The sequence below is a fragment of the Enhydra lutris genome, unplaced genomic scaffold (assembly GCF_002288905.1).
Source record: "Enhydra lutris kenyoni isolate GAN:26980312 unplaced genomic scaffold, ASM228890v2 scaffoldscaffold3, whole genome shotgun sequence".
NCBI classification, from domain to species: Eukaryota; Metazoa; Chordata; class Mammalia; order Carnivora; family Mustelidae; genus Enhydra; species Enhydra lutris.
Window position 1 is genome coordinate 65,913,704 of NW_019154087.1, and position 16,119 is coordinate 65,929,822.

General features: G+C 39.8%; 1 protein-coding gene across 1 annotated transcript in view; it reads left to right on the forward strand.

Annotated features, from left to right (window-relative positions):
• The first annotated feature begins 1,218 nt into the window (after positions 1-1,218).
• LOC111154998 (nuclear receptor subfamily 3 group C member 2) overlaps positions 1,219-16,119 on the forward strand; it is a 338,835-nt gene continuing 323,934 nt past the window's right edge. Inside the window, exons 1-2 of the mRNA XM_022514989.1 lie at positions 1,219-1,438; positions 6,685-8,443. Of these exons, the coding sequence (XP_022370697.1) occupies positions 6,687-8,443 (1,757 nt within the window). The 5' untranslated portion in view covers positions 1,219-1,438; positions 6,685-6,686. The remainder of the gene's footprint in view (positions 1,439-6,684; positions 8,444-16,119) is intronic.

The window sequence follows — 16,119 nt, forward strand, 5'->3', positions numbered from 1 at the left end:
TGACTCCGGGCCAGCCGGGAGCCCAAAACGGAGCCTCAGACGCGGAGCCTCAAAGTCCTTAGAAATCAAAGTTAAGAAGCCCTTCCTTTTGCTTAGTAACTACAGCGTTTGGGTGGGCGAGAGGAGAGTCGAGGAGGGGGCGGTTGGAGTGTCTTGCAGACACTCGATCCTTAGAAAACACTTTGATTCCTTTCCCCTCCTGTGTATTTCTCCCAATTATGGGCACTCCCTCCCACCCATCATAAAGAAGTGAATATCCTCGATGGTAAGCTTTCAAATTGAGCTAGTGGAAAAATCCAATACTAAACTAATAAATGCACCAACAAAATCATAAAGGAGAGCAGCAGCTCTTGACCCTGGCACTTTTTTTTTTTTTTTTATGGTGGGGGGTGGGTGGGAGACAGGCTGCGTTTAAAGGGCTTTGGCTGCACTGTTAAAACAAGGAAATTCAAATCGAGTGGGAACGTGATCCTCTCTTTCGCTGGCAGCAACGCTGCGGCTGCTCTGCCGAGAGGTAACTCGCAAGACCGAGGAAAGGGGCGGGGAGAGGAACCTCGGGGGTCGGGTAAAGCCCACTAGGAGCCCTCCCCCGCGCGCGGATGCTGTGGGCGGTGCCTGGGCCAGGGCTGCCGCTCACCTGGCGCTGCAGGTGGAGAGTATGAGGGACAACACCTTGACTGGATCTCGGAAAAACCGACTTCTTCCGCGTCACTACACTTTTCACCTCTTTCCTGATAGCCTGAGGTCGGCAGGAGGAGAGTCAGGTGGGCGCGAGCAAGTTTGGGGCAGTCGAGCGAGAGGGGCGGGGGGCAGCGTGCGGAGAGTGTCTAGTGCCCTGTGTCGTAGCTGCTGCCTGGCACCCCAAGTGTCCTCCGTGGCTGCGGCTTTAAGGGAGCTGCGAGTCTAGGCTGTGTCGCAGCAACTTTGTATCAGTCATGTCGCCCTCCTGGTGACTGACAGCCGGGATTGTCCAATGAGAAGCCCGCCTGACCTGTGCAGCGTGGAGCCTTGCTTCCCTCCGGGCCAATAGGAAGGGCTCAGGAGGGCGGGATAGCAACCTGAACTTTATCTGGACATGTGACCACCCCGGCCCTGGAGCTGGCCCACTCCCCCTCCGGGCTTTCGCCCGCCCTCTCTCGCTCTCTCCCTTCCCACTTCGCCCGCCCTGGCCCTGGCCCTGGCCCCTCCTCTCCGCCCCTCCGCGCCCGGAGTGTCATTGGACCGGGGAGACGCAAGCCAACTTCAGGCTGCTCGGAGGAAGCCCGTGCAGTCACCTGGGTGCAAGAGCGTTGCTGCCTCGGGCTCTCTCGCTGCGGGGAGAGCGGCACTCGTTGGCCTGGATGTGGTTGGATTTAGGGGGGCTCCGCAGCAGGGGTGTCGTGGCGTTGGCGAGCGCTGCAACAGGTAGACGCCGAGAGACGGACCCCGGCCGAGGCAGGTGTGTAGGGGTGCGCCGCGGGGCGCCGCTTGCCGGACTCGGCTTGCGTCCGCGGCGCGGGAGCGTGCACTTTGCAGGGAGAAGTGGCTGCGTAATCCGGAGGCACAGTCAGTATGGTGCTGTGTGCTTGTTGTTTTGTTTTGGTTTTCCACTTTTTACCCCCTTTGGCCGCCAGAGGACTATTTTGGGAAAGTTTGGCCACTTTGGATAAATGCCCTCTAACGAGCAGCTTTCAACCGCCTTTGGCAGTGGGAGGTCTACCTCCCTTCCTTTCCCCAAGGATGAATTTCGGATCGTTTTCCTTCTACAATTTTTAAAGGACGTTTGAATAATATTTCTTAACTCTATCAATTGCGGAAGCACCCAAATCTTAGCTGGAGGGGTAGCGGAAAAGGGCAGTTGAAGGAGATACAGATCCTGATGTAGCTTGTATGAAGAGGGCTCTGGAAATTCGTGCATTTCCCGTTCCCTAGTATTTATAAAACTCTGGAGAGAGGCTAATGCTTTCTGTGGCATCAGTTGGAATTCCAAAGGCAGGAGAGAAAGGATGAAGCTTTTTTTGGTGTCATCCGTACCCTACTATAATGAATTTAGGTGCATGGCTTTTCCTACTGAATTTTAAAAAACTAGGTTTAAAACCAGAATGGTTTATGGCACCATCAGTTTTAACTTTATTATAACCTAGAAGTTAGAAAAACTTTTGTTTGATAACAGACAAGTTTTTGAAAGCGGTGAATTTCTAATGCACTTAAATTGCTTTTTAACATTTGTATGGCCATTTCTATAGGTGCTGTTATTGATGGTATTTACAAAGTAATTTTAACAGCATTCGCCATCTGTGAAGTTCTGTGAAGTTTTAATTTTATGTTTGAGCTCAAGGCACACTAGCATTGAAATACCTGAGGATAGAAGTTTAAAAAAAAATAAAGGGGAGCTTTTTCCTTTAAGGGAGACATAGTTTGGCTTGGGGATTTTGGAAGGATCAGGTGGCTCAGTGAATTAGGTGAGTGAATAGAAATCAGGTGTGCTCAGTTCTAACTGGTTCTCCCGCTCTCTTAGGTGACCTTGGGCAGGTTTCTATCATTTACCTCGTGTCTAAAAGAGAAGAACATAATAATAGTTCTGTAGTAGGTATGACAGAAAAATAGTCACATACAGCAAACTTTCATAGCGATACAACCATTGAAAATTATGAAATTGTTAAGGTTCTGTCTTTAAGATGCCCTATTACAGTGACATAACTATAGAAAATGATAAGTTTTAAGTGGGACTATGTTTTGGGGATATTAAAAGTGAAAGTGTTTTCAGACAAAATACAAATTCACAAGAATCTTTGTTAATATTCCTGAAAAAAAAATATTTCCTTAGGAAAAACGCAATTTAAAAGACTGTAAAACATAAAATTTTAAAGTCAGGTTTTTCCTTTGCAAAAATAGTGCTTAAGAGCATATGAATGGCTTGAGGTAGAACTTTCATTAGCGCTTTTCCTTACTTTTGTGAAATTTCCTTTATGTTTTGAGGGAGACCATTTGCATGAAAAATAAAGGCTCATAATGGTTTTTGTCTTTGTCCCAGTAGAGCCTCTGTTATAGTTTCTGCTGAAAGGGAGACAAGTCTGATTTTATATAAGCTAGATATGTATACATGAAGTGTCTGCTTCATCATATACTTTAGCCACTGGGTATTAAGTTCTATGAGGAGTATAATCATCAGCTAGTATTTTCAGTATTTATTAGTAAGTTCAGGTTAACTGAAATTCTGCTTAAGCCATGGTTATTACGCCACTTCCAAAAAGACAACCTGGCTTTTTCCTGGACTACATAGGAAATGAATGCCTAATCTAATCTATTTGTTTACAGAGAAGACTGATTAAAATAATGGGAACTCAGCACAAAATATTTTAATGCTCCTAAGTTTTTAAGAACTCTGATCTTTAAAAATGTTTGCATTGGAAGCCATGCAGATGCTAGAAGTCCTATTCTTTTGTGCTTGACAGTTGCCAACCTTTATTTTCTTTGTTGAGATGTGCGTCTAAAGTTGGTAGATGAAGACAATACTTTACACAGAACTAATTTAGATTTCAGCAAAGCCTTTTGCAAATTCTTTAATGATAGCCCTGTCAATAACGTGGTGAAATGCAGCCTGTTTTATGTTACTGTTAAGAGTTCGAGGCTAGCCAAATAGGACTTGGAAAGTTGTGATCAGCTGCATGATGTTAGTGATAAGATGCTTCCTTGTAGAGTGCTTTAAGATTGTACTTGCCTGCTCTCTTCCATGTAGATTCTCTTCGAATCTTCATGTACCCTCACAAGTCTGAGATTTGGCTCCCGCTTTAGAGCAGAGTGGTGAAAGGCATCCCTTAGAATATTAGTAGGTGTTGTAGAAAAAGGGAGCAGTGGCCAAGTTATTTAGAGGATGCTGGAATAAAAAGGAAACAGGTTTCTGCACTATAAAACTTCTCAGGAGTTCAGTATGCAGGTTTACACTGTGAAACTTCAGAAAAGCAGTTCCTGATCATCCTTTCCAAGAGAATGTTTGGAAGATGGATTTTTGGAGAGGGATCTGGAGATAGGATTCTCCTTTCAGACTGTTGCTTAGGGTTGGTTGGGGTGGGGGGAGTGGAGATGAGGAAGGAAGCTGTAGGTGGAAAGTGTGGAGGCTGGAGACTTTGGAAGCCTTTGGCAAGGGTCCCCAGGCAAGGGTGATCTGCTGGAATTAAGGTAGAGAGTGGTGCGGTTCACCGAGAAAGGGAATGTGGGTTTATGGACAGGGTTCAGGGCAGGAGGTGGGGAGGGGGTGATACACAATAGATGTTCAGTTTTGAAGATGAGTGGACATGTTTCTGCTGCTGTTTAATGAATTTGGACCTGAAACATCTATACCTTAGATGTGTATCTATTCAAGTTTAGTATGGGGAGGACAGAGTATTCTTAGGTAGAAGTAGAAACACAGAATATTATGGTTACAGGTAAATGGTTTTTCAGTGTAGAAGAGGTCAGTATTAGCAGTTTAAGTCCCATTTCATGATGAACGTGTGTGTGTGTGTGTGTGTGTGTGTGTGTATTTCAACTTGTTTTTTATCCACACTAAATTTTTTGGCTAGAATTATCAGATAAACACCTCAACTGTTGTAATTTGATTTATTTTCCTCTGCTTTGTGATTGACTTGTGATTAAGAATTTATAGAATAATGTTCTTTAAATAAAAGGTTTATGCTAGATTTTAGTGTTCAAAAATTGAGTATTATAAGAGTTAACATCTTTTAATTTGTACTGGGTGATCTGCTTGGGATGCAGTGTTGAAATTGACAAAGTTTCTGCCTCCTGAGAACTCAAAATGTAGTGTAGAATACAATGAAGTAAGAGATAATTACAATAGTTAGAAAATTTAGGCATTACATGTCATTATAGAGCCTTGTGATATCTATTGCCAGTTTATTTAGTAGAGCCATTCTATTATTTTTCTGTGTTAATTAATATAAGTTCTGTAGCAGAAGGACTTCCTAGTCTTTTTTCCTGAGGGAAAGCTAGGGAAGATGGGGTTAGTGAGTGGCCAAGGGGGAAAAGGATGAGAGGCCTAAAGTAATATTGGTGTACAGAACTGCAGAAACTGCATCAGACTTTTATTTGGGTCATGGATTGTTGACACACCTGAAGGGATTTGAAAAATGCATACATAATGATTTTAGCAGTTTTGTATATTATAATGTAAAGATGTAAAAATGACCTTTTTACTAAGAATGCATTAATTTTCTTTAAGATATGTTTCTTTAGAGTGGTGATTCTCAAAGCAGGGGGCATTTGGCAATGTCTGAAGACATTTTGGTTATCACAGCCCGATATGGGGAGTGCTGCTTGCATCTAGTGGATAGGTGTCAGGGATATTGCTAAACATCTTACAATGCATAGGACAGACCTTCACCACAAAGAATTATCAGGCCCAAAATGTCAGTAGTGCCGAGGCAGAGATACCCTGGTGTAGAGAGAGACCTGGGATCAAATTCCACCTCTGCCACATAGCTATTGGCCTGTGCCTCGGTTTCCCCAACATATTATTTGGATAATACTTAAATGAATCTTATAGGGTTATTAGGGTAAATAAGAGGCTTATAATGTGGCATCGAATTATGTAGTGTGTAGGATTATGTAAATATAACCTATTATAATTATTTTGTCTATGAAATAAATTTACATAGAGAGCCAATGGATATGGTTGTGTATCTAAGAAAAAAACCTGTGGGCTCCCTGAGGATAAGGACTGTGCCTGTTTTGTTTATCACTATAGATTCAGTGACTGGTTGTAGGCCCAGGATGTAGCACACACTTGGTAAATATTTGTTGAATGAATGAACACATAAATTGTCAGGACTCATCTCAGACTTCCTCCATTTACTGTTGAAAAGAAAACTGTCTCTGCTGGAAGTCTTTATAGCGGAGGTACTACTAAGTAAGGATGCATGTCAAAGTCCCTGCCAGCATCGAAATACGGAGCATCTAGTGCTGACATTCCCGAGTTGTTATACTGCCTCTCTATGGAGCTGTGGACCATCTTAATTAATCTGGATACATGAATCTTTATTTTTCAGTACTGACATTATTTTATCCTCATCACTAATCCATTTTAAGAAAATCTTAATTTTTAAAGAAATAATTCTTAAGTTATTTTTCCTGTGATAATTCACTTGATAACTTTAATTTCATATTGAGAAAAGGTAACATTGGTTGTATTTCCGTATTGTTTTTAATAAAACCATGTGTTAGATATGGAAAACAGCTTCCATATGCTTGAAAAACTCCAAAGGTTTTGGAGTCAGAAGATTTAGTTTAAACCCAACTACATTACATATCACTTCTTTGACCTTGGGCAAGTCACCCATATCACTAAGCCCTTCCTTTCCTCCTTGCCTGCCTCATCAGTCCCCAGGATTACTCTGAATATTAAATAAGTTAATATTTGTAGATTTTTGTGCAAATCTAAAGGCTGTATTATAGCAACATGTTACTTTTATTTAGATGCAAAATAATTTTATGTGATTGCTGCTTATAGTCTAGCTTCTGGACAAGTCATAGTCAGGACTGTTAGTAAGAGTACCAGAAAGGTAACAATTTTAATATAACTAGAAGTATTGCTTATGACAAGTAGAATATGTACATATAGCTTAGTAAATGGAATTTTGGAATGTCTTCTAGAGTAATATTGCTATAAATGACTCTAATTCAATTTTTTAATATAAATTTATTTGTTAGCTATGGAGACCAAAGGCTACCACAGTCTCCCTGAAGGTCTAGATATGGAAAGACGGTGGGGTCAAGTTTCTCAGGCTGTGGAACATTCTTCCCTGGGACCTCCAGAGAGGACCGATGAGAATAACTACATGGAGATTGTCAACGTAAGCTGTGTTTCCGGTGCTATTCCAAACAACAGTACTCAAGGAAGCAGCAAAGAAAAACATGAACTACTCCCTTGCCTTCAGCAAGACAATAATCGGTCTGGGATTTTAACATCTGATATTAAAACTGAGCTGGAGTCTAAGGAACTTTCAGCAACTGTGGCTGAGTCCATGGGTTTATACATGGATTCCGTAAGAGATGCCGACTACACCTATGATCAGCAGAACCAACAAGGAAGCGTGAGTCCAGCAAAGATTTATCAAAATGTTGAACAGCTAGTGAAATTTTACAAAGAAAATGGCCATCATTCTTCCACTCTAGGCAGTGTGAACAGGCCCTTGAGATCCTTCATGCCTGACTCTGGGAGCTCTGTGAATGGTGGGGTCATGCGTGCCATTGTTAAAAGCCCTATCATATGTCATGAGAAGAGCCCGTCTGTTTGCAGCCCTCTGAATATGACCTCTTCAGTCTGCAGCCCTGCTGGAATCAGCTCTGTGTCCTCCACCTCTGCCAGCTTTGGCAGTTTCACAGTGCACAGCCCTATCACCCAGGGGACTCCTTTGACATGCTCCCCTAATGTTGAAAATCGAGGCTCCAGGTCGCACAGCCCAGCACACGCCAGCAATGTGGGCTCTCCTCTCTCAAGTCCATTAAGTAGCATGAAATCCCCAATATCCAGCCCTCCGAGTCATTGCAGCGTAAAATCTCCAGTCTCCAGTCCTAATAATGTCACTCTGCGATCCTCTGTGTCTAGCCCTGCAAACATCAACAACTCAAGGTGCTCCGTTTCCAGCCCTTCCAACACAAATAACAGATCCACGCTTTCCAGTCCAACTGCTAGCACCGTGGGATCTACCTGTAGCCCGGTAAACAATGCCTTCAGCTACGCTGCTTCTGGTGCCCCAGCTGGATCCAGTGCAGCCCGGGATGTGGCTCCTAGTCCTGACACACAGGAGAAAGGTGCTCAAGAGGGCCCTTTTCCTAAGAGTGAGGAAGTCGAGAATGCCATCTCCAACGGGGTGGCTGGCCAGCTTAGCATTGTCCAGTACATAAAACCGGAGCCAGATGGAGCTTTTAGCAGCTCATGTCTGGGAGGAAATAGCAAAATAAATTCTGATTCCCCGTTCTCAGTACCAATAAAACAAGAATCAACCAAGCATTCATGTTCAGGCACGTCTTTTAAAGGGAATCCAACTGTAAACCCATTTCCGTTTATGGATGGCTCATATTTTTCCTTTATGGATGATAAAGACTATTATTCTCTATCAGGAATCTTAGGACCACCTGTGCCCGGCTTTGATGGTAACTGTGAAGGCAGTGGATTCCCAATGGGTATTAAACAGGAACCAGATGATGGGAGCTATTATCCAGAGGCCAGCATCCCTTCATCTGCTATTGTTGGTGTGAATTCAGGTGGACAGTCCTTTCACTACAGGATTGGTGCTCAGGGTACAATATCTTTATCACGATCGGCTAGAGACCAATCTTTCCAACACCTGAGTTCCTTTCCTCCTGTTAATACGTTAGTGGAGTCATGGAAATCACATGGTGACCTGTCATCTAGAAGAAGTGATGGATATCCAGTTCTAGAATACATTCCGGAAAACGTAACAAGGTAAGTTGGTTTTTTCCTCCTTTTTTGAAAATCATGGCTTTAGAAAATGTTGAAAAGGTCAGTATTCACAGTTGATAAATTTAAACATGTTTCAGCTTACTGTTTTATTTTTGTTTTCCACATGGTCATTTAGTGCCACCTCTTTCCTTGTTTGTATAATGTCACTGCTTTTTTGAAGTAGAGAAACAAAAAATTCTTAAAATCTTTTAGAAAACATTTGTGTTGATTGTGAAGGAGTGTCTGTGGGTATCCCCTCCCCTTTCCACATTGCCTGTCGTAGGTATTTGGGAAAAGTTTATTTTCTGCTGCCTGTTACTATATTTACTTTAGCAGACTAGTGCTAGATTATTTTTTTCTTTAACTATACACTGGTTCGCTAGAATTGTTTTAAATTTGTTTCTTGTGGTCTTAGTCTTTTTTCTTAGCTTTTATTAATCACTTCGTTGGTTATGAAATATGAAATTGGACCCCAAATCTGTTACCCACAAGCTCTGCACCCTCTTTTTCCTTTTTTGAGTAGATTAATTATATGTCAGTCATGGTTTTCAATACAAATAAATCATTTCCTTAACTGTTGAGGGCTTTTAAAGACTCAGCACATCTAAAATTACTAAGTGGACAGTCTTGCTTTCCTACTCATATTGGAAGTGAAATATGTCACTGCAGTTCTGAGTTGGTATAACTTATAAGAGCTGCAAGAAGACATACTTTACTTACTGTAAAATAACTCTTGACTTTGCTTTTTGCTTATAGCGTATTGTATAAATTTAGAAAAAAACAAGGAAGAGGTTTTCGATATGACTGTGAAGGGTGGTTCTAAGTTATACAATGAATACTTGCATTGGACTTTGCTTCAGTACTGTTTTTATTACATGGTTGTGATAAATGGTCCTTTTATTGAACATATAAAGAATAGATGTCCTAGATACAGTTCTTTCACTTGGCATTTAGGAATATGTGGATTTTTCCCATAAAAACTTACATTTTGGGAAATACTTTCATCCCATTAACATGGGGTTTACGTGTATTTCTATATCTTTCTCCTCCTGTTCTCTTATGAGCCAAAAGCCAAAAGTTTGATTCATGCATTCTTTTCCTTGTCATTGATTCAAACCTTGCTCCTCTTGCCTTTATGGAAGTAAACATTCCTTTAAATGATACGTTATTACTGTTCTCGATAGCATGAACAATCATGTTCTGATACTGCCTCTATCTCTTAAATTCTGAACCCTAATGGGAGATAGCCTAAGATAGCATGGCTTTCATCAGGAGCAAACTCAGCATGTGGTCTCCTGCTAGTGCTTTGTTTTACTTTTAGAGAAGGAAATTTTGCACATGATGTCGATATTTTTGTAAGTGATGTTTTTGGTGAGTTAGTATGAGGGAGTACAGCCTGGTAGTATGAGCATGGCTGCCCGGGTTGAAATCCCAGCTCTGCCATCTAATTGCTTTGTGTTCCTGTGCATACCCCTTCCCCTCTGGGCTTTTAGTTTTCTCATCTGGAGGAAAAGGAAAAAAGAATTCAACAGTACGCATCTCAAATATAGTTAAGATAATTGAGTTAATTTTGCATATCATCTGGTATGCAATAGGTATTATATACCTTTTAACTCTTAACATTTGATTAGTGTGCACAATTTTTAGCTTTCATATCCTTTAGTTTTCTGTTTTCTTCACTATGTGAAATTACAAAATAGTTTAAAGAAATATCTTATACATAATTGAAAGAAATATTTGTTGATAATTCTTTTTTTCAATTCATTTAATTTCTTTTCAGTGTTCCAAAATTCATTGTTTATGCACCACACCCAGTGCTCCATGCAATATATGCCCTTCATAATACCCACCACCAGGCTCACCCATCCCTCCATCCCCTCCGAAACCCTCAGTTTGTTTCTCAGAGTCCACAGTCTTTCATGGTTTGTCTCCCCGCTCCGATTTCCCCTAACTCAAATCTCCTTTCCTTTACCCAGTGTCCTCCGTGTTATTCCTTATGCCCCACAAGTAAGTGAAACCATATGATAATTGACTCTCTCTGCTTGACTTATTTCACTCAGCATAATCTCTTCCAGTTCCATCCATGTTGCTACAAAAGTTGCGTATTCATCCTTTCTGATGGAGGCATAATATTCCATTGTATATATGGACCATATCTTCTTTATCCATTTGTCTGTTGAAGGGCATCTTGGTTCTTTCCACAATTTGGCGACAATTCTTGCTAAATTTCACTCTATTATTATTTTTTATGGTTACACATGCATCATACATTTGCCAGTACATATTTTTTGCTTTTATAGTTTTTTTTAAGGCTCTTGCTTTGGGTAATGATATTTCTGGTAGCAATAGTAGGGCTGTAGTAGATAAAATCATTAGTTCTCTGCTTTGTTTTGTTCTGCATCCTATTTCTGCTATTTGAACTATAGGTTTTACACTCACTCAATTCCTAAAGCCCCTCCCGATGTTCTCGTGACCCATAGACTTAAACATATTAATGTGAGTCACTGACCTTGAGCCTGCTCTGCGTTTGTGGGTACCGAGGTGTTCAATGTCTCTTCTGGAGTACGCCAAAATTCTTTACATACGTGTTAATATAGTCAGAGGGGATTCATTTTGTTTACATACATGTTGGCATTATCCTAGTTAGTATACATTTTCCAAAAACTCTAATAACAAAGCTTCAATGTTATGAAGTCTCTTACAGATTACTGATTCTTGACAGCTTTTTCTGGTGAGTATTATCCTAACCTGTTTGTTTTGATTATTCTCAGAATAAAGGCTCAAGGATTGGAAGATACTTAGATATTTTTCTAGATTTCATTGCGCATATTAGAATATTTCATTTAACCTCATCCATACTTCATCACTGGTCTCTTATTTAATGTCTTCTGGATCAAAATCCAACCTTTTGGTCTACATCTTAATGTGGGATGATGATACCCTGTTCTAGGGGACGTGGAATAAATTAAAGAATTCCAGGTTGTGGAGAATCAAGATAGAATGTGACCGTTCCTATGTTTTATAATAACCTTTGTCTTTAGATTGAACTCTGAGCTGTTTTCTAATAGGTCTCAAAGTGTTTGGGATTCCTGAGACCCTTTCAGGGAGGTTTATGAATTGAAAGATCACACATTGGTAAAAGATCCACTCAAAATGGAAGATAGACCAGTGGCTTTTAATGTGATAGTGTATGAAAAGTTCACTAATACGGTTTCAGATCCACATTGCAACTAACCTTCAAGAAATTACTTACAGGCAGTTTTCAGGGTAGTATTAAAGAATCACATCTGTAGCTATCTCTAATGATCATTAAAATGCTCATCCTTTTCCCAACAATGTACCTGCGTAAAGCCAGATTTTTTTCATACATTGAACCAAAACCTGTCACCACACATTGAATGTAGAAGTAGATATGAAAATCCAGCTGTCTTCTATTAAGTGAGATAATAGACTTACAAAAATGTAAACAGTGTCACCCTCCTCACTCAAGTTTTTGTGTTGGGAAACAGTTATTTTTTCATAAACATATGCTTTTGTTAATGAAAAAATAACTCACATAAACAAAAAGCTTTTTGGTATCCTCAGTATATTTTAAGAGTGGAAAGGTGTCCTAAGACCCAAAAGCTGAGAGGTGCTGGTCTCTTTTATTCTGTACACCCTTTGGAGATTAATGAAAAAAGAGGCTATTATTTTATTTGTGTTAGCCTCACTGAATATTATGCTGAGGAAGGAGTACCCTATTCACATAAGAAAAATGATTCTCATCTAGTTAATTTTTCAAGCTGATAGAAGTGAGTAATGGCTGTGAAGTGTGTGTTATCCTCATCCCCGTCTGTGGGCATCCTGAGAGAGCAATGACGAAAGCCATCTGTCTGTTAATCATTTCTAGTGAGTGGATAGCCAGGCCACCAAAGTGTAAAGTAAATTACGACAGAAGCTGAATGTAAAGCCTTGAGGATGAACACTGGACCTGGTTATGTCATGTAGATTGGAGTTTCCGTGTCAGCTAGGACACAAAACTGTGACCTTGGTGAGTCACAGCTTCTCTGGGCCTCAGTTTCTTCATAAAAAGTGAACATGTTGAACTCCGTGCTCCCCGAGGTCTGCCAGCCAGACTACTAAGTGGCTGTGAAGTTTCCTTGGAGTTCTGTATGTTAAAAATCAAAATAGAGTATCCTTTAACATATTTGCTGATCTGGTGTCAACTATATTTGAATCACAGGTGTAGCTGTGTAGTTTCCAGGGTGTTTTGGATAGAAAAATGTCATTGTCATTTATCTTTTAGAAGTGAGTAGGGGTGAGTTATTTTACTTTGAAAAAGCAGAGTATTTTTGAATCATGTCTTTTTTATTAAAGTTGATACTCATGATGAATTTCTTGTTTTAATTTACACTCTTCCTTTTGAAAGCAGCGTTTTTCTGTTGATACAACATTGATGTTTATGGCGATGGTCATAGTCACTTTGATAGCATCATTAGAGCGCTAACATTGACTTAGACCTTTGAATATAAAGTTCACTGTTTCAAAGGGCATATTCTGGTAGGTTTCAAGATGGGTAGTCAGGTGTTTATAACTTTATCTCTGCTGCATTTTTTTCCATGAAAGAAGGAAACAATTTAGTAAACAACCTACAGTTGTTTTTTATTTTTCAGTCGTCCCTAGAGTTTTTAAAAACTCCCCTTCTGTATTAAAGCAAAAGCTTCAGAATTCAAGGAGTTACAAAAGTTGCCCTGCCTCTTAGCAAACTTTATGAGTAAACCATTGAGATCTAAATATCTCTGTGTAATGCAAAGTATGAAAAAATGATGATTGGGGTGGGATGTGGAATTGGATTGATTTTTAGTGTTTACTATAATAAATCATTAAGAATTACTGCAGTCATTTGAAAGTGGAAACATGGAACTTTCTTTTTCTTATTATTTGTCTCACAGTATTCTGATCTTGAAATTGCTAGTGTACCTAGAATTTCTCCCAGTTAGTATTCTAAATAATATTTTTAGAAATGATTTCACAATGAGACTTGCTTCTCCTGATGATTCATTCACTTCCATTCATTTATAGTATTTCTGGTGAGAGTAGTGATAATTTTATTGAAAAAAAAAAAAAAAAGAAGCAAACCCTTAGTGCTTTTTAACGAGTAAATCACTGAGTACAACGCAGTTTGATAAATTTTGCTTTTAACATCACAAGTGTCCTAGGTTTATATATCAGTATGTCCACCTTTTATCATCTAGAGTATTAGTATACTTAGAACTGTTTACTTCATACTTAAAAAATGGAGATAAAAGCTGTGGTTTCAGTTAAATAGACTCAAGTTATTCAACTTCAGGCTGTTTGCATGCACAGCAGTGTTGTGTTAAAACTAGGACCTGGAGGGGAGCCTGGGTGGCTCAAGTCATGATCCCAGGGTTCTGGAATCAAGGATCCCACATCAAGCCCCACATGGGGCTCCTTGCTCAGCAGGGTGCCTGCTTCTCCCTTCCCTCTGCATGTTGCTAGTACTCTTTCTTGCTTGTGCTCTTTCTCTGTCAAATAAATAAAATCTTAAAACAAAACAAAAAACCTAGGATCTGGAGGTGTAGCATTTAATGGATTTGATGCCTTTTGCACTATTGAAATTCTGGATGTGTCTGATCTTTTCTATACTTGTAATGTTTAGGGGAATACCAGATATTATGTTGATCAGAAGTAATTTAGGAGTAACCATTCACTTCCCCTAATGCTTTGATATTAACTTTTTTCTTCAAAATACTTTTTTCCAGGCTTTCAACTGTTGCTTTAGTTTCATATTACTCATCTACTGATAAAATTTCAGCTCTTCTGCCAAATAATATATCATTTTCTTTCATTTACTAAATTCAAATCAAGAAAAAAAATCTGCTTCGTTATTGAATTTAAATATAGTCATTAAATTGTGTGTTTTTGTGGACTGCATTTCAAAGTTTATTAGTGAAAACAAGGAAATAGAATTATATTAAATGTATAGGTCTTCATCTTAAATTTTAGAATTTCTAGTTTTAAACTTGTCAAGTATAGGCTTTGTGTTCAGTTTTAAGAGTTTTATTTTGTTCTTTATATAGTAAAGTAATGATGAAGTTAAAATGTAATTACATATAAGCATCTGTTACTTACTGGAAACCTCTGGATTTATGATTATCAGTGGTGAGGCCTAGGCCAAAATTTCTTTGTAGAAAAGAGGTAGAAATTCCTTATATTTATGCAAGAAATAGAAAACTGTAGTATAAGGAAGGAAAGAGAACAAACACAAAATAATTTGAATACTTAAAAGTTCACTAGGGAGAGAGAGTGAGCTAATAACTGGTGATATGGATTCATAACTGTGGCTGTGACTTCATTTTATTAATGAGGATTCCTTCATTGGGATGTATCCTCACCTTATAGATTAGGAGTTGTGGAGACATATAAACAAGAATTGTAATCTAAAATAAAATGAAATAAGGTTTATAATGGGCAAAGTCAGCTTTGGTATTCTGATAGTATAAGGTTATCTAGGCAAGCTTTGTAAAATGGAGAGATGGGGTGGTGGTGGTTAGAATTGATAGTTATCCTTAGTCTTAAAGTTTTTGCGGAGAGTAGGAGTGGTCATTTCCTGATGGAGCGAGTCACATGAGCAAAACTTGGAGATTGGCAGAAAACACTGATTGTGGTCATGCTTTATGGCTGACTGCGACACACAGAGAACTGGGGGGAAGAAAGCCTGGAAGAGGTTAGTTAGTTGGGACTAGAAGGGAGTAGAACTTGAAAGTCACACTAAGAAATTTGTACTTAATTTGGGAGGTAGTGAGGAACTACTGAAATGTTGGAGCAGGGAAGTGGCATGAGCTGAAGTGCACTTTGGAAAAACCTTAATTAGGCAGTGGTTGTGGGGTGGAGCCTTGTTAAGAAGTTATTGCAACAGTAGAGGGGGATAGGAACTTGACTCTCTGTCCAGAGTAATGAAAAAAAAAAAAAAAAAAAGGACAGATGTGAGATTACAGAAGAAGCCCTTGTGGGTGTTGATTTTTGTATAATTTTTTTTTATTTTTGAAATAATCACAAACTTAAAAAAAAGTTAAGCCCATTATGGAGAATTATAAAGGACATTCACATAGCCACAATATAACCATCAAAATCAAGAAGTTAACATTAAGTTACTTGCTTTAGACCCACCTTGCACTTTTTTGCCCCAGTCCTGGAGTCAGCTGCGTCAGCAGAGTCACACTGCCCCCGCAGAGTCAGACTGCCCCCATTCCCACAGATACTCTCCTGCCTATGACTGGGAGTCTTAACTCGTGTTCTGGGTCACAGGGCCACATTCCCCCAACAGAGGCCCTCCTTATTCCATTCTAACACTGACTCCCCCTGCTGGGCTATCCTCTCCCTGCTTGGGTTCTGATACTATGTACTAGACCTTGTGTACACATGGATGTGTGAATCTTCCTCCCCACCCTTGCACTGGGCATCAGAGCTACCCTTGGACTTGGTGCCCCACTGTGAGCCATGACAGCTGTCCACACCCTCCCCTCTACTGTGGATCTCTACTTCACTGTGTCTTGCCAAATGGTTTTAGGAGTGAAGTGTGAAGGAAGAGAAAGGAGAGCACTTGATACTTCCATAGAAACGGAAAGAGGGTCAAGTATGAGGAAAATCAGTGAAAACTCAACATGTTATAAGTTTGA